The 26,478-nt window shown below is 36.9% G+C and overlaps 1 protein-coding gene across 1 annotated transcript in view; it reads left to right on the top strand.

The window, feature by feature from the left end:
* The window catches only part of PRKCE (protein kinase C epsilon), a 300,001-nt gene that overhangs the window by 161,032 nt on the left and 112,491 nt on the right, over window positions 1-26,478 (top strand). The window contains exons 3-5 of the mRNA XM_026121196.2: window positions 23,663-23,822; window positions 24,991-25,025; window positions 26,343-26,428. Coding sequence (XP_025976981.1) covers window positions 23,663-23,822; window positions 24,991-25,025; window positions 26,343-26,428 — 281 coding nt within the window. The remainder of the gene's footprint in view (window positions 1-23,662; window positions 23,823-24,990; window positions 25,026-26,342; window positions 26,429-26,478) is intronic.

Below are 26,478 nucleotides of genomic sequence, written 5' to 3'. Positions count from 1 at the left end.
ACTCAGTACTTAATAAGCTTCACTATGGCTCTCTCTGCTTTTTGGAGCTGAAATACTGTTTAACATATAAATGTCTTCGTTTTCCTTTTACTTTATTTAATTTATGTTTTAGATTTTACGTATTTCTTTTGTCGTTTTATTTCTTTTCAAAGAAAATCACAAGGAGAAGAAAAAGATTAACATTCTGTTTAACTGCAGGCGTCAGAAAGCCAGCTTAGATGTTGCTTGCTAATATGAACATTTTTTCATTCAGACAACTGATAATGAAAATATCCTCTCGGAAGATACTTACTACAGATTTCTGTTGGAGTTTCTTACTCCTGAATATTGTGTTACTTGTGTTTTGGGGAAGGAAAAGAAAATTATTCTGCCTAAATTATTTTCTGTGACTTTCTTGTGTTTTTATGCTCACTTTTTCACTATTTTTGCTGAAATCGGTAACCTGATACAGATTTCCCAATAGCTGTAGTTGGTTAATTATTTAAAAGAAACACTTAGTAGTATTTTTCACAAGAGTTTTTTCTGCTTTTTTAATAAGCTTGTGCTTTATTTTTAATGTTCTGCAAATGATAAAATGCACTATGATAGACACGTTACAATGTAGAGAGAAGAAGAATTAAAATGAATTCAGAGAGCAACGGTGCCCTTTGGATTTCAGATTCCTGAAAGGTATTTCTGAGCCTGCTATGCCCGCACCAGCCCGCAGGGCGCCACGGCAGGCCGGGCTTTGCAGAGCAAAGTGGTCAGCCCTGCGCATGCTGTGTCCGCGCTGCCTCTGGTCTGAAGGTTTGGCTCTGGGCTTGCTCTTGCCTGGTCCTTAGGCCAGGGTCCCTGCTGGCAGTGGGAGCTCCTGAAGCTCCTTTCTGGAGCCCGTCTCCTGCTTTAGTTTCGTGCAGAAAGAATCCGGTTTGGTCCAAGAGCACTCCATAACGTGAAACAAAGCACAGTAACTAGGGATGGTCGTGAGACTTGCTTCAAAAACGCACGCCTAATCTGATGTGAAATGGCAATGTGGATGTGCCTCTCTCCACTTCGGGAGCAGAGTCCTACGCTGCCCTTTTATCCTCTGCACCTGGCCACTAAAGCTGACTGAACAAACTGTCTATGATTACCATTCTGCTGCAGATTTCACTAGTTCCAGTACCCATGAATATCACAAGAAATCATTACCGTCTTTCATTACGGGATCTACATCTGCAATCATTCATCCTTTTCCAGCTTTGTCCGTAAATGCTTAGAAAAAAGAGAAATTGCTTTTGAGAGGTAAAAGCAATATGCTAAGTATTAATTTATAAATAGTAGCAGCTATATTTAATGAGCTATATAAATGGTTGCAAGATTCCTTTAATTGGATCCTTGGTTTTGGTTGCGAAACAGAATGATTTGTTACAATTAAAAAAAAAAAAAAAGGTGTGCACAAGCCATCGGAAGGCGCTGGGTTGCGCTGTGCAGGTGCAAGTGTCAGTTGGCTGACGGTGGGCAAGAGACGCTTGGGCGGCCGTGCAGGGGCCGCGCATGCCGCGCCAGAGCTGTGGGAAGCAGCTGCCCGCACGCCGCTCGGCTGCGCCTCCGCTGCCTCCAGCTAATGGCTGTGAGAAGCCTAAGCGCTTCCTGTCTTGTGTACGGCCCAAGGCAGTCTGCTTTGGGAGTTTTTGTTACACAACAGCGGAGAGAAAACTGAAGCAGCATTTAGTGGAATCCCCCGTTTCTTCATCTAGCTGGTGAACCGTTTGGAAAAGCTATGAAAGACTCCCTGGAAGTTAGGGATGCTGATGTGAATTTTTCAGTGAATGCTGTTGTTTGTTCTGTGCTTTCAAAGGGAAATACTTTGAGATTTTTAAATGTGGGATTACAAAGATAATTATAATTGTTTTTCAAAAACGTCTTTAACAACTCAGTTTAAACTAACCTGATCTTTTTTAAGTTAAATTTTTCGATTAATAAAATTTTCAATCTCTAAAGTAACAATTCCATGTGCAGTAGCTAGAAATGTAGGGAAAAACGTATACTCATATCACCCCGAAGGTTTGAATTATACTGAAGCAATGCATTTCTCATCACCATTATTAGCAGCAAATCGTTTACTGTACAGTGCAAACCCAGCATGTTGCATGTTTTCCTGAGAGGAGGGCAGTACAGGTTTTGAGCAAGACATTGATTCTTCTGCCACCATGTGGTTATCTTGTTTAGAATCGACAACCATTTTAAGAAAGATACACTACTGTGCTTTTATAAAAACTGACTAGAAATTATCACAATTACTATTTTATTTTTGATGGTCAGACTTCATTAACTTATGTTTTTCTGTTTTTGAAGATTTAACTTTCTGTTTTTGAAGATTTAACTTTAAGATGCACATGAAGAAGGAAAAATTTTCGTTTTGTAAAAATTGTGTTTCTTCACTTGCTAGGATTTATAATAAATTACTTATTCCTGGTTTAGCCCTATCTTTTTCTTGTTGGAAAAAAAGCAATAAAGTTCTTTCATTTGATATGCTAGAACAGGATTGATTGCTACATTTTGAAATCAAAAATTAAATAAGAGCTTCTAAAACTGTAATAAAACCTCAGGCATTAAACCTTTCTCCTTTTCCCCCCCTTTCACCATAATATATTGAAAAGTTACCTTGTTTAAAAAATAAATCCCCTCTCCCTATTTAACAATTTTCATTTCAGTGGGAGATGGACTTAGAGCAGCAAGCTTGAATGCAGTTGGACTCCTTAAGATTTTTTACTGCAAATTCCTTTTTTATCTATTCACAGAATTCCTAATTGGACCCCAGGTATCAAAAACAAAAAAGTGACAAAGGACAGAATTTGCATGCGTTATAAAAGAGTATCTGACATGTCAGGCCTATTGCTTTTCTTTCCTTCTCTCTGTGCTATTTTCATACAGCTCCTTCTGATTCCTTGTCAAAATAACCAGTTGCCATAAACCCCATGATTATTACGTAAGCTGTGCTGCTACTGAAATACTCATTAATATGGTAAGGTACATGTCATTTCGCACCATGCATTGTCTCAAATTATAATTTTTGTTCTGAATAAGCTTTTTGCTTTTACCCTTCTGTAATAAAAGATATTTTTAGTAAGGGGGATGAAACTAAGTTTGAATGTTGAACTATGGTGTATATGTGTGCAGGGAGATTTGAAAGGTGTAATTAAATTGCTTAGCTCTTTTTTATTAACTCTACTGAGTGTTAACTCTGAACCTCAGTCATCTGTGTTATAGTGTTAGTTATAAAATGTTCAATAATGAAAACTGGTTCTTTTAATTGATTTTGCAGATTTGGAAACCTTAAGTATGTCAGTGTCTATAATCCACAGCTGTAGCATTTGATTCGCAGTGCTCATTCCTTTATGCTTAAAGCACTGGGACTTGCATTCGTGTATTAACCAACAGACCTCTGTCACGTGGGGTTTTTTGGGTCACGTTGTGATAGATCTTTCTTTTCTTTGGAGATTTTCTTGGATGCATTTAAGTACATTTCTACTGTGCTGATGGCCATTGTCCGGATGCACTGAAAAGGCTTCAAAATTGTATTGTAAAATACAATGAAATATGCTTCACTAAAGAAATAATGGCTTTTGCAAAGTGTTAGCACTTTTAGTGTGCGCTGGAAGCAAATTCCATACTGCTGAGTATTGCTTGGGCAGATAAGGAAAGTCACCGCAGCCAAAACGATTCAGCAAAGTTTGTAAATGCCAAAAAACCTTGGTTTAAAGAGCCAAAAATATAATCCTTTTACATTTTTTTAAACTAGGTCATAGAGCTGTTTAGAAGGAAGTCTTTAGAGGACCTTAAAATGAGTTCTGCTAAACAAAAAAAGGTAGTGCTGTCACCTGAATCATGAATAATGTTCTCATTTATGGTTTGTGGGTGTGAACGTTTTCAGTAGGGCGCCATGTTTTTCCTTCTGGAGCTCTTATTTTAGAAGCAAACCCCGTACCCAATTCACTCGAAAGGAAAGGCATTAAAGCGAGTGACAGCACTACTCTGCAACTAGTGACAGCTTATTGTCACAATATATTAAAAGTAAACATGATTATCTAACTAAGCTTCTTGTATTAAGTGAAAAATTGATTTTTTTATATATACATAATTATTCACAGTTTACTTTTTGCTAGGTGGCCTCTCCATGTAAATTATTGCAGTCTTTGAAGCAGTTTGGCAACTTTTTTATGACTAGGTGAGAAAACCAAATCATTTTAAATACTTAAGAAAACACTGTGATAATTATGTTTAGATAATAGTCTCTTGAAAGTTAGCTTAAATGTTTTTCTTCCTTATTGGCTTGTTCCCCAAAGTGATTGAGGGCTGGGACTTGTGCAGTATTTTATGCAGGAACACACACTGTTAGTGTTGTATACCAAGCGTAACTGAGCTTACATGAACATCTGAGGATAAAATCTCTGAGTTACTTAAAACAAGTAGCATGAATTAAAATAAAGAAGTCCCACTTACGGGTATGATAAAATATATCATGATTGCTGGTTACTGTCATGAGGCCATGTTAAGTCCTGAAATATCTAATTATGTGTTGGATCATAGCTTATAGTCTTCAGGGATGCTTTATAATGTGTGGGGTATAAGTGGTTTACTCTTATAACTGAAAGGTTGGTACAGCTTGGAGCCTGAACATTAGCGTTTGAGCTAGCAGACAGCCTGAGGACGGGATGTTTGAACTACAGTGTCCAAAGGTTTATTTACATTGCTTATGAATCCCCTTATTTTCAAATGCCCAGGATTGTTATAGCTCCAGTAGTTTTCCTACTTTATTAATTTGGCTTGCTTTTTTGTTTATCTTTTATGGTTTTAAACATTAACACAGAGGTTTTGTTTTAGGAGAGGCAGTGCTGCCTAGGAATTCCCCTTTCTTAGAATTTCCTTATGTAAAATTTCTAAAATGGTACTTCCAATTCTTAGAGATTCCATTGGAAACATAGTACTGGTTAATTGATAGTCAATAAACTTAAAGAGTCTTGAAAAAACACAAGCACTAAGAGGAATCAATTTTCTCCAATAGGGGAGACAACACTTCTCAATATTGTTACCTCTTAGCATCTTTGGATGGTCATGGTTTCGTGCAAGAGGCCCATAAGTTATGCCTGTGTTTGATAGGATAGGTAAAGGGTGATAATAAGAGTGATACTGCACTTTCAGAATAGAATTTACATTAGTAAAGTATATGAAGGAGAGCCCCTATGCTGTTAAATTAACAGTGAGTATAAATTTCAGAAGGAAAGGAGGGCACAGCGGAACTGTATGTATCTATTCTTCCACCAGGTTTGACTATGCACGTACATGTTCATGACCCAGAAAACCTATGTTAAATGAAAATATTTAGCCTGTTTTTTCTTAAATTTTACTTTAGTTCATAAACCAGCCACACCGATAGCCCTGTGCTGAAGACTATCTATGAGCATGAGTTGAGTCCAATCTCGAGAAGTCCCCAGACTGTGTGCTGGTTTGCAGCTTGGTTTCTGCAGAACTTGCCCAACTGAGCTGTGGAGCTCTGCAGAGCTCATTGCACACACTTTATGCACAGGAAAACTGAGATTTCATCAGAGATCTAATCTTACTGCAGCAAATGAGTTTTAAACTGTGCAGACACCATGCTTAAAAATATTCATGTGCACTAATCTTCCTTGAAGATGAGTGAATGAATCATGATCTGTTAGAAAGATGTGATAACACAAATAAAATAGAACATCCTAAACCCCTCTCTCTCGAAAAATATCTCCTTTCTCAGTAAACCATAAATACCAAATTTAAAAACTTGATTGATCTATCTGCCAGCCTGCCTACCTACTAGATTGTAAATTATGTATAAAAATCTTGCCAGCTCTAATATACACTAACTGTCAGTCTATTTTCTTAGCCATAGTTAAGAAAAGAAAATTGGCAGCCATGGCTGGGTCAGTGTTAGTGAAATCGTATCATATATAAATAGGTTTTGTGTAGTTTAATGACCTCTTTGTAGTTTCTATTTAGACTTCAGAGTAATGTTTAATGTAGTATTTAAAAGACTTTGTATAATATTTCATTGAATATGGTGCAATTACTAGGATGCTGACATGAAGAGAAGCAGGTATTTAGAGGATCATAGAAGGCGTCCTCAAGTTAAGTGATGTCAAAAGGTTGTGGGTATCAGTGCTAGCTTTAAGCAGTAATAAGTTTTCTTCTGTTTTTCTGCATTAACTCAATAAAATGAGTTAGGCACTTTAGCATTTATGTAATGTCACCTGCTTCTTTTATTGGTCTCGCTCCAGCTTTTTCTTTTTTATTTGCATTTTTCTACAGGACCTTTCAGTGGTGTAATAAGGCAAACTAAGAAACTTTGTCTTGCACATAGACATTCTAGGCAATTGTACTGTAGATCTTAGAATCACGTGATGCTTAACGAAGTTCTGTAGTTGATACTGGAGAAGAAATATTGTGGTATAATCATTAGATCAAATGATCTAAACTCAAATTTTTGGGGGGTTAGTCCTGGTTTTGTCATTGGTAGACTGCTTAACTAAAAGTAAGCGAGCCAACAGAGGCTACACAGAGGATAACTGTTGGAGCAGGGGTCCAGAGAGGTTGTGAACTCTCCATCCTTGGAGTTGTTTGGAATTGGACTGGACCAAGGATTGGACTGGACCAAGGCCCTGAGCAATCGGCTCAAACCGGGCCTGCTTGGAGCAGGAGTTTGGCCTAGAGACCCCCAAAGGCACCTTCCAGCCTGACTTATCCTGTGGTTCCAGGAAAACTATCTGTAAGAGGGATACAATAATTTTTACCTAACATTTAGTTACGTTTTCGTTGAAGATCTTCAAATAAAACAACATTTTATAGGGAAAAAATGCTGTTGTGGCTCCTAAGTATTTAGGGTAGTCTTACTACCTTTTTTTATCTTCTGCTTTCAAGCATACAGGACAACTTATTGTGTTGACTTTCCAGTCTGAATCACAAAAGACAGGTGACTAGGACACAGGGTAAAGCTAGCTAACCAGTAAGATGATGATTTACAAAACTTATTTCAGTGGGGCAAGGTTAAGGTGCCTAATTTTAGAGTACATCTATGGCATGTGTGGTTTGATTATGAACAGAACAAAGTTGCATTTTTGTATCGCCGCCTCATTTTATTTAGCTAACCACCTTGTGATATAAGTTAGCCTTTGAAAAAAACAGCTATGGCATATAGTACAGATTAAAAACTCTTGGTGGTTATTGTTAGCTCTGTTTTAGATATTGCTTTCAGACACAGGTGTTTCTAAGATTTCCATCAGCTTTTATCTGTAACTGATTTGCGGTTGCCAGTTTCTGCCCAACTGGGAGCTGGTGGAATCTGCAAAATAGTTGCAACTTATGGTACAGAGTTGAAATACTGTTCAGAAACAGAGACCTAGGGTTCAAACTATCGAATATGGGCTAATGCCCTTCATATTTTCATACTGTGGGGAAAAAAACAACATAAAAAAATGTCATTCTAGTTCAACGATTAAAAAGCTGGATACAAGGAAATGGTTATTTGGTGCTAGTCATTAGCTCCTTATCAGCCTCTGGGTTCTTAGAAGGGCTGGGAAGGAAATTTTGAGGGGAGACCACTGAACTAGCAAGCTGCGAACCTCTGCGGCAGGTCTTCTCCTTGGCCGTGGGCAAGTCATCTAATGTTTCTGTGCCTCTTAGGGAAAGCACTTGGACATGCACCAGTAAAAAAATGCTGTATCAGAGATATTGTGACTACTGCTTCCATTCACACTCACTCTCTGCTTCTACTGCATTAGTAAACCCTGTTAGACTGGATGGCAAGTAGAAGCTGAGGGCAAGGCTGTATACTCTAATTATGTTTTTTCATCTCTTCATAACATATGAATATTAATATATTCATGGGCTAAATTCTGATTAAGCCAGTTGGCTTTTGTTTATGGATTTATTAAGAGCAATCATTGCCTATTTCTTTACTAGTTGTTTATGTTGATGCTATCAGTATCACTTTTATGTTATTCTAAAATTAAAAAATATTATTTTGTTTCATTTATGTATCTGTTTTTTATAATTTTGCCTATCACAGATTCATTTACTTAACAGACTACATTCATAAAGTTTGAGCTGCCATAGTCACTGAGATTAGTGCATGGAAGATATAAAAAAAAAATCCTTGAAAGATGTCATATATTAGACAAAAACAGTCATGTCAATTCTAGCTATTGTTCCTTTGAAATCCAGGGGGTGGAGGGAAAGGGAGAATGAGTATTTGACAGAGTGTTAGAAGAAAATTTGATCATAGGAGAAATGCCATTCTTCAAGAGTTAGACCTAAAGGGAAGGAATAACAACACCATTACTTGTAAAAAAAGAAAGAAAGAAAGAAAGAAAATTAGCAAGTGAGTAATTATTAGCCTAGTCTAATATAACCTGTTATTTCACATTACGTATAAGGAAAATTTCTATTTAAATTTTTTAAAGAAGTCTCACGCTTGCTGGGAGATTTTTTCTTTAGTTTTCTTTTATTTTATCTGTTCAAAATATGATTCTTTCTTCGTGAGTTTACAGCACTATAATTCAAAACTCCAGGCAGTTTATCAGAGATGGTCCCTGATCAAGACCATTATATTTCAGCATGTACGCCATTTCTGCCTGAGTGGAGAACAATGGCTTTTAGAGGTAGTACTCCTTAAAGAGATAAGTTGTAGGCTGAAATAGTTCATATTGTGGAACCAATGGTAGAATATCATGTTAAAAAGGGTAATTTTTCAGCAGTGTCTTAGTAGATATTTGTAGGCATTCATCCTCATATCGCTTGTGTATCCAGAATGATTATGTTCTGAAATATCGTCATGAAGTTACACACTGGTGGGAATGAAAAGAAGGGTAAACCGTGCTTCAGAATAGAGCTATAGGTTTTCACTGGTGTGAAGCCAAGTGTTCCTCGTGTTTCATAATTGCCCCAAGAGTTCAAAAATTTGTAGGTGCCCGTGTTAGTTTATTATGCTGGTTTCATGTTTGAGAAAGCTTGATTCAAGAAGTACTTCTGGTGTACTTGTAGGGCCTCCTTCATTTCTGATGATGGCGGACAACGATTTGCTTATCTCTGTGTATTCAGTGTGACCAATGTCAGACTGAGATCTTACTACTTGTAATTTGTGATGCAGCCTTCTGCACCTTTCTAGACCAACTACAAACCATTTTCATCCAACCCACAGCTCTAGCATAAGGAGCATAATGTTCAAAATGACCTCTGTTAGACTGAGATTGATTTTTTGCCCTTAATTTCCAGGAATACTTTCTATCCTGTTTTCCTTGCTTCTGGCAAAGATAAATACAATGCAGAGGGAGGATCATATTTTAATGATTTAGTATCTTTTTTTCTATCTAGGGGACAACCGTAGTTTGTGTTGCCTGCTGGGACAGAACCTGGAATAATTATTTTAAATAAGTTTCAATGCTGCTAATAATAGTGCTAATGCTTGCTCAGAGGAATGCTTTCTTCCCCCTAATGTTCTGTGTGGGCTGGCTGAAAATCACTTAGCTACATCTAATTTTCTTGGGCAGTGACTTTTTTTCCATCATGAAATGAGGTTTATTTTATGTATGGATGAGATCCATGTATGTAGGAGAAAAAGCAAACTGATTCTGAAATATAGACATGGTGGTCTGAGTTTATAAATATGGCCAGCTGTTCTGAATACCTCAGGTTTTGGATATAGAACTTAAGGCATATTTAATGTAGCTGAGGTCAGACAGTTTCACTACATCTTGTAAAACCAATACTTTCTCGCACAAGTTAATTGTGGTGTACCCCAAAATGGAGGAGCCCAGAATCCCTGATGACATTTGACTAGTTTAGATTCACTGCATAGTATTAGATTTTTAAATACCTGAGTGTTCCAAGTAAACAAAAAAAAGGTTTGTTTTTATGTGTTGGATCTGATTGTGAGCTTTGTAACATCATCAGGACAAATAATGAAGAGTCACTGGAGGTGATCTGTGGAGTACTAGAATTGAGAAATGGTGTGTTTTCTCACCTATCTTTAGAATTTTTTTCTTTGTTGTTCAAATCTCTTGGCTACTATTTCTTGGTCATGGAATAAAGAAAAAGGCAGACTATAAAAATATGGCTTTGTTTAATCTGAATTACCTCAAAGAATTGGTTTTTTCCATCTTTATTATTATTATTTCTCAAAATGCATGACACTTTTTATTTGGCTACTGGCATGCTAATAGCAAAGGTAATGTTTTATTAAAGAAAAGGAGTTCAAAGTACTTTTTTCTGCATGTAAGAATATACTCATTTTTGATAAATATTTTACTGTAGGAAAACTTTTCATTGGAGACATTGGCTTTTACCTATGTAATTTCCGATGATAGAGTCACTTTCCATTCTGGGTAAAAATCTCCTTTTTAGGGACTTCTTTGCCTCATTGTTAACAAGGAAGCTTAATTTTTTTCTGAATTGAAATGATTGTAAAAAATTAATTCGTGAGTGCTGTAATGTCTCATTTGGATAGTTAAGTCAGAGGCTCCAGCTATAGAGCTGTCAAAAAAGTGGGAGTTTCTGTTTAGAAGTCCATTTTCTAAAGACAAATTGTATTAAAGAGATTTTTTCAAGGATCTTCTGACACTTTCTTAGGTAATTCACACTTAGAGAAAGCAAGTGAGAAATCAAAATCTCTCTGAAACCAACTTGGAAATTCTGCCATATGTCTTAGTTTTCTTGAGATTATACAAGTTAAAAAAAAAAAAAATCCAGCCTCCAGCTTTCAACTGCCACATCCTTCAACCAGACAGTTCTGGGATCTGTTAAATCAAATCTCCATACACCACACTTCCCAACTTGTGAACTGATAGGTGATACAGCTTCCTGTGGTGGTATTTAAGTTTACCATGGGAACAGCTAAATTGGTGACAGCAGCAATAAGGAGTCACTGAATATATTTTATTTAACTTATGGCCAGCTGACTTTCACATTCATTCAGCAACCTGATAAGACCAAGTTAAAATGAATTATATAGTGTTTGAATATGAGCAGAGGTGCTTGCGAAACAGAGAAGACAGAAAGGGTTTGAGTTCCTAGGCTGTGACTTGAGTATGCTTTTAAGGAAAGTTATTTTAATAGCGTCTGCTACCTCTTGACCTCTTATTAAACAAAACATTAAATAGAAATAAGTTTTAGAGTTTAATATTTTATAATTGCTGAAATACTTTGTATCCTTACACTTTGGACATAAAAAAGAAACCTTGATTGTCTGTCTGTACCGTAAGTAATCTGAGCCAAGTTCTGCTTGATTTTATATATGTATCTCCATTCTCTAGAATAACTGTAGGGTTGTAACCAGTGGTAGACTTTATTCTATTATGAATACATATTAAGATGTATGATCAGTGCTCCTTCGTACTGCAGGCACTTCTCTTGTCATCCCCCTGTTTCTCCATGTATTGGGCTTAGGCCTCACCTTCCTTGCATCATAGGCAGGATTCGAGGTGGGTTTGTGTTGTCAGTGGCCTTAGAAGTTGCTTGTCTTTCTGGAATAGTGAAGTAGATAAATGGTAGTACTGATGATGTAGAAGGCAGGTTCAATGGCTAATGGAAAACAGCTAAACAGAACACTAGAATAATAAGAAAAAAATTAAATCACCGATAATTCCAAGAATTGTGTTGTCTCCATTTTTATTGTCTGATTTAGTTTATGCCTCTCTGGAGTAAATAGGGAGAAAGTTGTTTGGATCCTGAAGTGGTATTTGATTATCACATTTGTGCTAGAGAAAAGACGAAAAAGATTTCAGTATTTTTCACTGTGCTCCACTTTCTCTTTCAGCTACATTATACAGATGCACAGCCCAGAGTTTAACAAATATTTTTCTTGGAAGGCATACGGTTTTAAGAGATGTTAGAAGTAGATTTTCTCCCACACACATAGATTAATTCTTGTACTGAGTCTTCACATATATTTTGAAAGTCAACTTGTAGTGAATGCAGTGGGGATTCACTAGGACTGAGCTATTTTAAGCATTAAAAAGTAACAAATGGTGATAAGATTTGCTGAAGCAGAAAAAATCAATTAACTTACAGCAATATAATAGAATATGGTATGTAACTGTCTTGCAAAGCTGTTTTTCTGTACTTATTCTTCGGCATAAATATAGTTTTTCAGTGTAGTCTGCATAAATGTAGCATTAAATATCACATATTTGGAAAAAAAAACCAATAGCCAGGATCAACCAATATCTATTTTTTGAAGTTAGTTGCATTAAATGAATTTGATTGATCCAGTGTCTTTGTGAAGACATTAGCGAATCTAAACCTAAATCTTCTTTATACATGAGAATAACCATTCTCTTAGAGCAGTCTAAGACAAGTGTCTAGATTCCTGTGGAAAAAAATACAGATCTTGACTACTTTTCTCTAGCTATTTCTTTTTATATATATATACATATACACACACACACATATATAAATATATATACATATATATATATATACATATATATATAAAGATGGGCTTCCTGCCCAGATGAAGAGCTGGCATGGTAGCCTTTAGACAGGAGTATCTTTCAGTGGCTTGTGCTAACCAGATAATTGTTTCTGACATGTACCAAGATATCCAGGTGCATTCTCTAACTCCAAAAATGACCAAAAATGTGGCTCAAGAACAAATCTTTAATTGAGGAAATACTTGAAATGGTAGCTACATACTGTTTCTGTGGTCAACTCAAAATTTTAACTTGCTTTGGGAAACAGAGCCTTTCAAGTTATTTTGAATAAAACGTAATTTGCTGCCCTGTCTTACTGGTGCAAGATGTCTTTCCCAACACTAAATAGTTTGATTGCTAATATTACTGTAAATTATTTGCCTGAACAGAACAAGATACTATACCGTTACAGTGAGATAAAACAGTTATGAAGCATCCTGAACCTATTCGTCAAAACAGTGGCTGTGAAGATAATTGTCTCGTCTGTTATTTCTAATAACAAAAATCCCATTGCTTGGAGTCAAATCTCATTCTGTTTATCAAAGCCATTACAGTGTCATCAGTTGGACTGTCTGCATGAAGGTACAAATACTTTGTGTCTCGTTACTTAAAGACTGTTGGCGGGAAATAACCCCCAAATTTTTACAGCCTCTTTTTACTTTGGTGAAAAATATTTAAAGAGGGACATGATAATTATCTGAATGTATAAGGAAAAAAATCTGTAAATAGAATATTAACATATCACTGTCGTTCTGCCTGCCCTTGAAAATCCCACTGGCCTTCCTGGGAATTTTTTGAGCAAAGAATTCAGGGTTCAGTGCTTTTAAATTTACTCCAAAATTAGTCATGCTAATGGGAAGAATCCTTACTGCTTGTGATAAAGCAGGTGCTGTGCTACCTTTTCTGGCTTTCTCAGTTGTTAGATAGGGCCTGCCTGATACTCTTTTGAATCAAAAGCAGTTCTACAGTGGACTCACTCTGACCTATTGAGGATACAAGCTTCAGATTTCTTTAATAAGACTGGAGGGTAATTTCTCATTTAGCCTTTAATCTTCTAAAATTGTGTTTATGATCAGTTAGATTGATCTTATCTTTACCTCCAAAACTCCACAGAGCATTTACAGCAAAATTAAAATATTTACATCTAGTTTCGTTATTAAATTAATTATCCTCTGGAGCTGGAAAAGCAGATCTGAAAAAGCAGAGATGGAAAAGCAGATTGCTTTGTTTTGCAGAGTGGCAGGTTTTAGGACTCGATAACGAAACAGGATCATTCTAACTCTTAAGTCTTATTTTTTCTTACCAAACAATTTAAAAGAGAACTCTTGAAAACTTGGAAAAGTAGTTACTATTTTTAAGCAACATATGTGGAAAAATCAAAAAAAAAAAAAGAAAAGAAAACAGAAAGAATCAGTTCTCCAAAGTAACTTTATGCGTAAGTTTGTCTTCTCTCGTCTTCACATCTGCAATGGTGACACACCTCAGAATAGTGTTTATCTAAATTGTAGGTAAGAAGATTCCATTTTCACTGTGAAATACTCTGAAACCTGAGTATATGTGACATTTATCATAGGCCTGAGCTTCATGGGAGTGTAGGCATAATAAAAGAATGTTTTGAAAGCTAACTTTTCTGACCTGCACAGTTTATACACCATAGGTGTTTGTCCTTAATGCATTTACATGAAATTCTCAGATTTGCTATGGAGATTCTAGTGCCAGTGAGCTTTCATATGCGCCTTTCTAAACTCAGATGAAAACAAGTTGTCACTATCAGGAAGGTGACCTGGAAATGGGATCAACAAGATGACTGTGAGATTTAGTAGCCTAAGGACAGGAAGTGGTTTTCATCCCCTTTTTTACCTTCGTATATTGATGGTTTTTGCAGCTACCATGTGACTGCAGTATCCCCAGGAATAGCTCACAGCAGCTTCTCTCTTGCTGTGGCCTGAGAAGTACTCATAATTTTTCCAGTGCTCTTTTCTGTGACTTCCTGCTGTGTCTGTGGCCATCCCCAGCCTGGTCTTTTGCACATGGCGTACAACAGGATATGGTCCCTGGCCTGGCTAGAGATATTTTGGTAGTTTCTATGCTGGAGAAAACTTGCCTTTTCAGATTACCATTCACTTATCTGGCATAACTTGCTGCAAAAGGATTTAGGTTGGATATTAGCAAAACAAGTTGCCTGCCAGGGTAGTGAAACAAGATACACGAGTGTGTTGTGGAATTTCCCTCACTGGAGATTTTCAAGAACAGCCAGGCAAATGCTAGCTGGGTTTAACTGAAGCACATGAGACCCTTCCCCGCTGCAGGAGGCTGGACTAGGGCATCTCCTAGGTGCCTTACACTTACACTGCTGTTATTCTATGGTAAAGGAACAAAGCCAGGGTTGAAAAAGTATTTGAGAAACAGCATTTTCTGAAAGACTAGAAATCCCAGTCATACAAGTTTCTGTTTCATCACTCTCTACAGAGCTTTTGCAACTATTAGAAAAATAGTGCTGAACTTTTCTGATCTGTCACAAATGTGCTTAAAATACTGTCATTTGGGATCTGTCTGGTTTAGCAGTTACCTCTGGGAAAAGGGCTCAGCACTGAAATTCTCACAACGCGTGTTTTTAGCATCACAGCACCGTTTCCTTTCCAGGAACTGACAAAGTGTAGTGGCTCAGGTGTTGGCCCTGCAGATACTGGCATAGCCTGGAGCTCTGTTAAAATAAACATTCATGTGTACACCACTTGGAAAGATTATCTTCCACAGCAGCCTTGACCATGGTATGTTTGTCACACTTTCCGTCCGTCCTTGAATACAGCTGAAGGACAGTCAGTGTGAGCACGTGTCACTGCCATGTCTACCGCCACAAGCGTTTGTGCATGCCCTGAAGGGCACACCAGGTGCAGCCTGGAGGCCACGTTTGCAGGCTTGCAGTCCTGAGGACAGCTTTTGCTCTGCTTACGACATACTGCATAGCCACAGCGGCTTAGCACTAGCTCAGGCACCTACCTATACTACATCTCCCAGAGCCTTATTTTGCATACCCCAACCAAGTTTCGTCCTTGAGAGGCTTGAAGAATAGCTTATGCATTCAAAAGATGGTCTGCTTTTTTAGCTATAGTAATTAGTTAGCTTAATAAGGACTATTACACCTTACGGCAAATTTTGCTTTGCCTACAAGTACTAACATTTTGAATGCTGCTACCAGACTACTAACACCACTCATCACTAATGCCTTATCAAAACTAACTGAATTTCAGTGCCACAAACAGAATTTATTTTCTTCCCATGTAAGGGTATCAGGTCAAATTATAGCCCAAAAACTAAGTTTTACATTACTTCTTGATTAGACTCTATTACATTCACTGGAATAAGATACCTGTCCTAAATAGTAGCATTAGTATTTACCATATGCAGAATGCATTTCCACCTCTGATTTCAATTGCAGATTTATTGACATAAGGGCATTGTGTTTAGAGAAAGGCTGTTTGTTCCTCCTGAAAGATAACCCTGAAAGACTGAAATAACCTTAGTTACCACCAGTTTTTTTTCTCCTACTTTCTCCTTTCAAACTGAAAACACTCTGTCTTTAGAAGAAAGTCTTGCAAGTTAAAATTTTGTCTTAAAAACTTTGAGATATGAAATGGACTTTTCAGAAAACCTGTTGTGTAGCAATAACTTCCCTGTGGTATTTCTAGCAACGTAACTTCTTTTGCCAAATGGAGTGTAATGTGAAAACTGTAATTAAAAATTCTTATTTCAGGCATGCCATATTTCTTAAAAATTGTACTTCTACCTAACATGTTTTATTTCCTATTGCTATAATTAATGTTAAATACCACCAGTGAAGAAATTGGGAGGGAGCAGGAGGAATCTGTCTCTGATTTGCTTACTTTATGGGTTTGACAGCTATTTATGTATCAGAATTTCTACATCCACCTCTAGGATCAGATCAGTACCCCATCATTTCTGTGAGTCTCAAAGAGCCCCCTCCCACACACACACAGAATTAGCAGGGCACTGAAAAACAGATGTAATAGCTAATACTTATATCTGTCCCCTACTGGTTGTCTAAGTAACAGCTCCTTTAAAACAGATATCTGTTCATTAGATTTATTAAAACATGTCATGTGATCATCTGATAAAGTACATGTATAATTCCATGTTGTTAATACCTTAAGCTTGTGTAAGTTGTCACTGCGGTATCATGCAGATGGACTGTAGCAGGGTGTTAGGGCTCATCTTGCAGACTTTCTTAAGGAAAGTCTCAAAGTCATTTGAAGGGGAATTTTGTTCAAGAAAGCAGGGGAACTGGTTTCCCCTTCCTCACCCCAGCCGCGGCCTCCGATTGAGCAGAGGAGATGGGCTGCAGCTGCGGCAGCGGTGTCCCTCCAGGTAGCCCGTGCCCTGGTTTCAACACCAGCTCCAAGCTGTTGCCAGCTGACGAGGTTGGAAAAACTCGGAAAACAAAATCAGACTTCTCCATATGCTGAAAGTGCCATGGGACCTTTGATATCTGTGAGGCGTTTTAGTACTTTTCTGCTTTGTGTTTTCCTTCATTAACTGCATCACCTGTGTCTTCATGCGTGGGGGGAGCTACTGTTGTTGCTGCAGCAGCTCTGAGTGAGCGCAAGAACATTCTAGACAATAATGATTTAAGCGTATAGAGAAGATTTGAACCATCTGTAAATAATCACTCAGTAGAAGGCAGTTGAGAATTGCTTTATATTTTTTTTAAAAAACGAAAGTAAACCAAACCCTGAAGCACAAAGGTATACCTGGCACAACCCAAATCACTTTTTATCTGTTTACATGCCAAGGGAAGCCTTTAAATGCATATGGGCAGAATCTCTCTTTTAGACAGAAGTTAAGCAAAGGTTTAAAGAGGTGTGTTTGAGCTGAATTTAAGCAAAGGTTTAAAGCGTGTGTTTGAATGAAAATGAATTTCAGTCTGAGCCCATGGTACAAAGTCACCCATGGTATTTGGACATGATATAGCTTAAAAAGCAATGTATGATTCAGTAAATGGCTCCTGTTAATAGATGTGACTTGTCAAGACACCAGTCTCTTCTAAAAGTCTCTCCTTCTGTGATCACTCTTTAATTTCTCTAGTAACAATCTTTGGTTTTTTAACAACAATATAAAGTTAGCTAAGGACCTGATCCTTTTCCTATTAAACAAGAAATTTCCTATCAGATTTCCAAAAGAAAGCAGGTTCAAGATAGAGCAAGCAAAATCTTTGTTGAAGAAATAGAGTGGGAATATTGTACTTTCATGAAAGCTGCATGTTCTTTCTATGACTACGGTAGACTGTTCCATTAATTTCTGTGTGCATCAGTAAATGTCTTGCAGCTTTATGAGGTTATACTGTAGCATTTACTGTACTATTTTTTATCTTAAGGTTAGGAGATTTGTTTGTTGCAAATGTTCCTACTAAGCAAGGCTTTTAAAAGAAAAGAGAGACTGAAACGTAAATGTATGGTGGAGGGAGATGAGTTTTTTGTCCTTAAAGAAGATGAAACGCTTGAAGGCAAAATTCTGTGTTTCTGCCTGGAGAAACCTTGATGACGGTATATGTGCTTCTATTGTAGAGGCCCAAAATAGAGTTCCGGAATAATCCTGAGAGACCTAATTTTGATGCATAATGATCTGGTTACACTCAATCCTGAGATCTGCCGAGTCCTGGATATTGTGCCTGGCTCTGCCTCCTGTTTCCAGCGTAACTTCAGGCAAATTACCTCTCATGCCTCGATATCCTTCCTCATCTGTGAAATATCAATAATAACGTAGTTGTATTTGAACAGGATGTTTATAATGTTCAGTTGAGCCATTGTGCAGTGCTGAAACAAAGGCTCCCTATCAGTGCATACGTACTGATTGAAGTGGTCATGTTTTAAATATTATGATACAAAAGCTCTTAATTTTAATCTTCAGCAATAAAACATCTGTAGGATCATTGTTCCTTTGCATTTATTGTTCAGGTATGCTCTATTGTAATCATTACAGGTTGGTGTTAAACCAGCTGTTTTTGCTGGACTGTTGGTTGTATTTATGGATGACAGTAATTTGAAGACACCCAAGAGATGCACAGACTGAAAAGCACTTAGTTTGTCCCAGAAGTCTGTGGAAACGTTACCATTCTGTTGCATGTGTGATATACCAGCTATAGATGTCATTAGCATTACCGCTATAGAGGGCCTATAGTTTGGCATTGACAGTGCAGTAGCTGTCTAACTGAGACTCATATATACTTTTCCCCCTAAACACTGTCACTGTTCAGGGTAACACCCCCCTGGGGGAAGGCATGTGCCCAGTACGTTTGCTTTTAGAGCAGCTTCTCTGTATGCTTAATAGCTCTCTCAGTTTCTGCAGTATTTTTCCACTTACTCCTTTTTACTGTCAGAATCCTGTAAGTGCTTGAAATATAGAGGATGAGGAATACAAGTGGCACGCTTTACTATCCAAGATAGTTGCAATTAGTGCTCCACGCTAAACCTTCTCACTTTATGCTGAAACTGTTTTAGTATGAAACAAGACCTCACAGATTATAACCTTTGTTTAGTGATTGGGGGTTTTATCCCCCTAAGCGTGCTTCCTTTGAGGGTTATGGAATATTCTGTATTACTTTATATCTTTTCAGTACATTTTATAAATTATAACTTTAAAGATATGATGTGATTAACAGTGTTAAATGTAGTTCCAGACAGTTCATTTAAACTTACAAGTATTCGCAAATGTCCTTAAACTTTGCATTCCAAATACTTCCATTGACTTTTAAAATACTTCTCTAAGTGCTTGAAGCTAAGCCGGGAAGTCTTCAGGATTGTGGCTTATGAAATTGTAGGTAACATATTTGCATGTACACGTGAGTCTGTAAAAATAGTCATACGCTATTGTTTTCCAGATAACTCAGAGCTGCTCTTGATTGTAATGAAAAGAAGTAATGGCATTATTCAAGGGGGTTTGAAGAGAAACAAGTTCTAAATTTGGCAGTTCTCGAGTACCACCAAACTCAGTACACTCAATTGACAGTATTCACCATGAACACTCTGAAATTATCATGAGCACTTTTTATTCCTTCTTTTGAAAATGATACAGTAAAGAAGGATAAATTAAATAATATAAAGGATTGAAGGACTTAAAATGAAAACAGGGAACTGAATGTACTTTGCATGAAGAAACAGCTGTTACTGAGGGAACAGTAAACCCTCTGTGACTATATAGCAGAAATCCTGTGAGTAGAAATTACTGTTTATATTGGAACTTGCTTATAGACTGGCTATGACAAATTCATTTAATTTTAATTTGAACTCCTCTGCTAAGAATAGAAATGTCATCGTGGGCAGTATACTGTATCTTAATGGTATTTTTCTGAATCCATCATATACCAGTGTAGGACTTTTTCTTTTTAAAATGTATTTAAAATGCCAGTTTTGCTTGGGATGCTAAAATTTTCCAAAGCACATCTTGAAAACATCAGTTGGCTGTATAACACAAATGTTTGGGGTTTTCCCAACTACTCTGATGAGGTCTAGTAATCTCTACTTTCCTGGCTGTGAACACCAAAACTTTGGGGAGGGCATCGTAGCTCATTATCTAAGTAGACATCATGAGGTAGTGAAATGAATGTCTTTCGTGTGGCAGTTCCATATGAGGTAAATGGAGATGTACTAGGTTTAATTTAAACGAGCGACTGTCATTAGTGCTGATTGAAATGAGTGGTTCACAGCCCTGAGGATGAGCCAGCAGATGCTAAACGCAGATGCGATCACCCAGTTCTGTGTTGCCTGTAAAGCTCCTGCCTGATCTGTGTCTGCGGCGCAGAGCATCCTTGTAAGTCGCGCAAAAACATAGCAGTGTCTTGCATGAGCAGCACAGAATAGCACGTGTTTTATTACCCGTTGGGTAATAGCAAGCTAGCCATGTGAGCATAAAGCTCATGGGTGAACTCATTTCTCCTGTGACTTTGTCTGTTGTAATGAAAGGCTGGTGTCCCGTAATGCCACCTGCTACTACAGCCCCCCCCAAACAAATACTGCTGCTGACTGCTGAGGGATGGGCTTGGTGTGGGCTGCAGCAAGAGGCGTGCAGTGGAGGTAGAGGCACTGCTGGCGAGCGACTGCCTCCCCTGTTGGACACGCAATTCCTCTGTGCAATTCTCCACTACGGCAGCAGGCATTGCTCTGCTTATGGCCGCGCGCTAGTCTTCAGTGATAGATACAGAGCAGCAGGCGAACGGGAAGGATGGGCTGGGGGAACCGGCATAGGGACTTCCAGGTTTATCCAGGAAAGCTACGTTTGCCTGAGCTGCTTGAGCAGCCTTCTCGCACACACAGGTGCAGTTTGTGTGGAAACAATACAGATAATCCAGACCTGGCATTTAATCTGATAATTTCAGGATCTGTATATCACTTGCATCCATTTTCACGTCAGAGCAGATGCATTTCTGCAGTGTTTGTATTTCTGACAAAAACAGTTCTGTTATTTTGTTTCAGGTATAAATATTGTAATTGAAAAATGTAATTTCATGGAAATATCAAATGTAGATCTTAAAGTAATAAAGTAAAATTATTTTAAGAAATTTTTGCTAAGAAAATACCGTCATGGAATTTGGTTCCTGTAGCCAAAATAAGAGGAATATTTTTCATCTGCTTTGTAAAATTACAGAGGCTTTATCTGTAAAGAGTTATGCATAAGAGGAAAAAAGAAAAAATCAAAAAATGAAAAAAACAATATTGTAAACTGATTATCATATCATCTGTGAACTGTGCACTGTCAGAACATCTTGTTCTTTTCATATAAGCAGCTAACTTTTTGTGAAAACTTTCAGGAGAGTGGTATTTTAACTTAAACTTTCTCACATGCAGGCTGCATACTTTAGCAAATTCTGAAATCTGGATGATAACCAGAAGAACACTGGTAATACTTACATATTACAGATAGAATTATTTCCTATAAGAAAGAGAAAAAAAGATTTCCAGCAGCTTTGTGATGTCAATAAATCATTCAAAAGCTGGGAATAGGAGTCTTTGGTAAGATTTCCAACTGCTTGCTGTACATTCTTTGTGAAGGACAGTCTTTCTCCAATGGGGCTGAGTTATAATTTGAAATCGGTTTATTATTTAATGCATAAAAAGAAATATAATTGATACATATTTGTTATTTCTTATCCCTTTCCTTGAAGGGAAGGTTAGGACCTTTAGTTTTTGGTTGTTCTTTGATATAGATAAACAGGGTAGCTTTGTGTCAGTCAATGTTTATTCACCTAGAATATAAAAGTAATTCCATTCTGGCCATCCCACAGATGTGTTTTGGTGAAATCTCATTCTGAGTGTAATGTTTTTGCAAGATACTAATGTGTAATTAGCATAGGCATGTTGGTGTTTAAATTACTGTGATAGTGTCATGGGTTTTAGTCCTTGCTGTGCAGTGAAAGAAATTGGCCTTTGTTCATGGTTCAGTGCTCTGTATTTTCACATATTCTCTGCCCGTCAGCTTAAGACCATATTCTAGCAACTCCTAAATAAACAAATAACATCTAATCTTATGACTCTCAAAAATAGGGGTTATTTGAATGTTTTGAAAGAAATTGAGATTACTCTGGATTTATAGATCTGAATTGTTCTGACTTCTTTTTTCTTTACATTATTGTTAACATCATATTACTGCTTGGAAGAGAACTCGGTGTAAAGAAAAGTTTGCAACAGACCAAAGATGTCTTTAGCATTGCATTAAAAGATATAATGATTCAGAAAAGGTGAAATTCCAAGAATGACAAGTGTATGCAAGCAGTGAGTGCGTAGTTTCATTTGCATGTATCCCTGTCCAAAAAGAAAGTCATTCTTGAGAATATAGGCATCAGTAAGAAAAGAAACTTGTATAAGTTGTATTGTATTGATACAAGCACTTGGCCTTAAAAATATATATATAAAAAGAATACAACATACATGAATAAAAATACATTCGCTTGCCAAATATCTTAGCCATGGCTCTTCCTATTGCAGTACTAAAGATCACAGAAAGGGATTTTCTGCTGAAAAAATTGGTAAGGATGCTAAGCGGCTTGGGTGAAGGAGGTGGTTTGAGAAAATTTGCTTCTTGCCAAAGATGACTTGTGCTTCTACCAGTTTATCCGTATTGCCCTTCCATACTTCTGCTGCTGACCAGAATGAGTAAATTCTGGCCTGGAAATTAGAAGCAAGTTTCAAAGTTCAAAATGAATAATGGTCTGGCACAAACCTTTGATAGCAATTGGGGGCAAAAAAGCTTTAAAAGTTTTATACTTGAAAAGTTTTAAAATGAAGCTAGGTGAATCATGAACAGGATCGTATGACACAGTTATCTCTGACAACAGATGACTGAATTTGCGTCTTTTTTAGTTTGCTTGTAAAACCTGTCTCTACCAGCTGTGTAGTGTTGTTGCTAATTCATTCTGAACAGTTGTGTAATGGGTACCGAATCTCCACAGGTGTTAGTGATACTTCTCAAAATAATGCCTTGGAAAAATGGACCCTGTGTATTCCAGAGGATTTTTTTTTTTAAGTTTTTATTTGGCGAGGTAGTAACTTAGATTTTTACTACTTCTACCATTGAATCTCTTATATACAGTTGAGCAGGCATTGGTTAAGAGGAACAACGTCATTCCCTTGAACATTTTGTTGAGAGTGTATTAATATTGAGCTGGAGCGCTGGAGCCTGAAGCTCAGATACTAATCAGAAATTCTACAAAGTAATCAGTTTTGAATGGAATATTTGTTCTGCTTGGTACTAAGCTTTCCTATGCTTGTGTCAGCAGTGTCTGAGGTTTTTCGGGGGTGGGGGGGAGTGGTCTTTTGAAGATCAAGTGAGATGAGAGTCTGAGATCTTTGGAGAATCTAACTATTTAATTACAGTTTAAGAGCTTGTTATTGTGCTTGATAGTTAAAAAATTCAGAAGACTTCTTCACAGCTTAGGTCAAATTTAGCGGCAAAGGTTTACGATCATTAGAAGCTCCTATACTATGCAATGAAAACTCTTGCCCTTTAGTATTTGATGCAGAAAGAGAACAAATTACGCCTGAATTAGGGAAATTTTCTTGCACTGCTAGCTAGAGCGGATTATTTTTATTTTTGGAGAATATAGAGTTGTTCATTACATTTGAGCTTTTCAGTATTTGTGTCTAGTGCAGTCAGCATTTATTGATGGGTTGGTTTTTTTTTCCCCTCTGTTTCAGCACCCAAAGACAATGAAGAACGTGTATTCCGGGAACGTATGCGCCCCAGAAAGCGCCAGGGCGCTGTGCGACGAAGGGTACACCAGGTTAATGGACACAAGTTTATGGCCACCTATCTTAGACAACCAACATATTGTTCACACTGCAGAGATTTTATATGGTATGAAGCAACTTTAACTTTGCTTTCTTTTCAACTGTGAATTGAAGAGTTAATACACCATCCTGTTTTACTGAAGTAGAAATGGAACAGAGTACTAGTTCTTTTCCTTTTTATTTTAATATTAAACTGTCGTCAGTTTTGCAAACAATAATAGAAGACTGTCAGACATTCATTAAGAATGTTATAATTTGCTGTGTTTGTGTTTTTTTTCCTCTGAGCCACAATCAAGTTCAATCTCTTCCTGTCTGGTACACACCATAAATTCTAGGTAGACAGCCAGTCTGCTGCCCTGTAGGTGCCTAAGTGTAGCTTTCAACATAATATTAGACCTTCACATTTTACCAAGATGCCTGAATTCTTGTTTAGGCCCATAAGTGTCACCATCTTCTTCCTTGGAAATACCAAGCTCCTGTACATCCGACTAAAGTTAATAGAAGATGAGGATATTGGACTTTTAACGATGCAGTCTTTTGGGTGTTAAGTCTACAAGGCCTTTGTTATTGCAGTGTATGTCAAGAATTCCCTTTTAGAAATGATTTGCATGAATTTTGAATAGACATGTTCTTCAGGTAGGGAAAAGGGGTGGAGGCATTCATTTTTTCAGTGATTTCTCAGGAATTTTATTCATGTTTTCCAAAGTTACCCAGAGATATTCAGTTGCACCTTAATAAATCTAAGATCTGATCTGATCCATAATTATTATTTCCTAAGAGTGTGTAGTAGTGAATCAGTCTTTCTTAATGTCGAACAAGCTGAATGACGTTGTACATGAAGTCAACTACATACCTGTAAGAAGTTAGGCTTTAGGCTGGCCAAGATTATCTTGAGTAACAATATTGGCAAATGCAGTCTTGCCTCACTTTTCTCTATTTAGATACCAACTTAATGATCATTTTACTAGCTTGTGACTTCTTTTTTTATTATAGCAAACATGTCTGTACTTCTGAAACCCTTCATGGCCTGTGTCTTCTGACCTGTTACTTCTTAGTAGCTAAAATGTGATTCCTACTTTGAACTGATCTCAGTCAAGGAATGTCATTATCAGATTTTTGATTACAAGAATATATTCTTTTAAACTTTTGCATGTCTAATAAAAGGAGGGTAAAAAAATTGTAATTTTTAAATTTATAAATTCTGCATTTTCTAAAACACTTTGTTTTATTTTCAGGGGTGTAATAGGCAAACAGGGATACCAATGTCAAGGTAAGAGGAAAGTGTACAGTAGGAAGTTTGAGTTTGTATATTATATATTAGTACATAAGTAAGACATTTTATATGTACAAAGACAAGGCTTTAGCACAAGACTGCAGATCTGAACATGTTGATCTCACCAAGGATTCAGTCTTTACAGTAAGTCACATAAAGATTTTCAAAACTGTTGGTCTTGGGCAGCATATATGAAGTAGTAGCAAAATTAACATCTCTGAATAGCAGATCCTAGTTATCTCTTGATGTACATCCAACTTGAGGCGGTTCTGGTGATGCTGGCTTCTTGGCTTTTCACTTCTTGCGTTTTAAAATTGTGAAATATTTATTCTGCTTAAGATTCTTCACTGCAAAATGCCAGGTGATTGCAAAGACAGTAATTAAATAGATGAGATAATTATAGAGGTCATCAGTAGAGAAGGTTATAGCTAAGACTGCCAAAGTGTTTCACTCTCAATTTCTTTTACTCTTAATTTTTCTATTCAGTCACCTATTGAGATGAAGTTTTTCTATCTAATTCTCATTTGACCTGAGTAGAAATCAAGTCAGTGATGATTTTTCAGTTATCAGAGACTTGACAAAATCTCATAAATAAAAAAAAAGCAAATAATAAGAATTATTGTATTAACATACAGCAGCAGTTCCCTGAGTTCCACATTTTTCTCTCAGAAATGGCCAAAGCTGGAGGAAAATAAAATTCATTATTTCACCTTATAGTAGTTTTTTTCCAGGAATTAATGACCTTGAATCCTGCAGTATGATAGTCCTTTTAATTAATTTAATTTAATATTTCACATCTGCAAATACTATTCATTTGTTAGGTAATCAATATGAATATTGACAAAGCATTTTTGCCTCCTGAAACACCTGTTCTGTTGTCAACAACGTGTTATAAAAGGAATATACAGCTTCATTTATTCTGTTCTCTGAATTTAACAATGAATTGTCTTTATGTCTCTGTTCCTCTGGAAGCTCTTCAGACAGGAATTATTTTTACCTCGGTGTAGAAATCATGGACTATATCAAATAAATAATGATTGTTACATAAGAATGAGAAAACTACAGTTAGTGCTTTAAAAGGTGATTTATATTTTTACATAATTGACATTTTTGGCTTTAGTTCTCTTAAAATGCACTGGTCTTTTGAAAGTGCATGTCTTCTGCCTTTGTAAGCCGGACTTAGAACTCCCCAAATCAGCAGTCACTTACAGCTTGTCTTTCATGTCCCAGTGTTTCTGGACTTTTGACTTCAAGCTTTTACTTTAAAATCAATCTTCATGAAAATTCGTTCTTTTATCTGTTCTTTGTTTATAGTTTGCACTTGTGTAGTCCACAAGAGATGCCATGAGCTTATAATAACGAAGTGTGCTGGCTTAAAGAAGCAGGAAACTCATGATGAGGTAAATATTTAAAAAAGAAATGATTTAGATAAAACTATTTCTTTCATCTG

Source organism: Dromaius novaehollandiae, chromosome 3 (genome assembly GCF_036370855.1).
Source record: "Dromaius novaehollandiae isolate bDroNov1 chromosome 3, bDroNov1.hap1, whole genome shotgun sequence".
Lineage (NCBI taxonomy): Eukaryota > Metazoa > Chordata > Aves > Casuariiformes > Dromaiidae > Dromaius > Dromaius novaehollandiae.
This window is presented reverse-complemented; position numbering and strand designations above follow the sequence as displayed.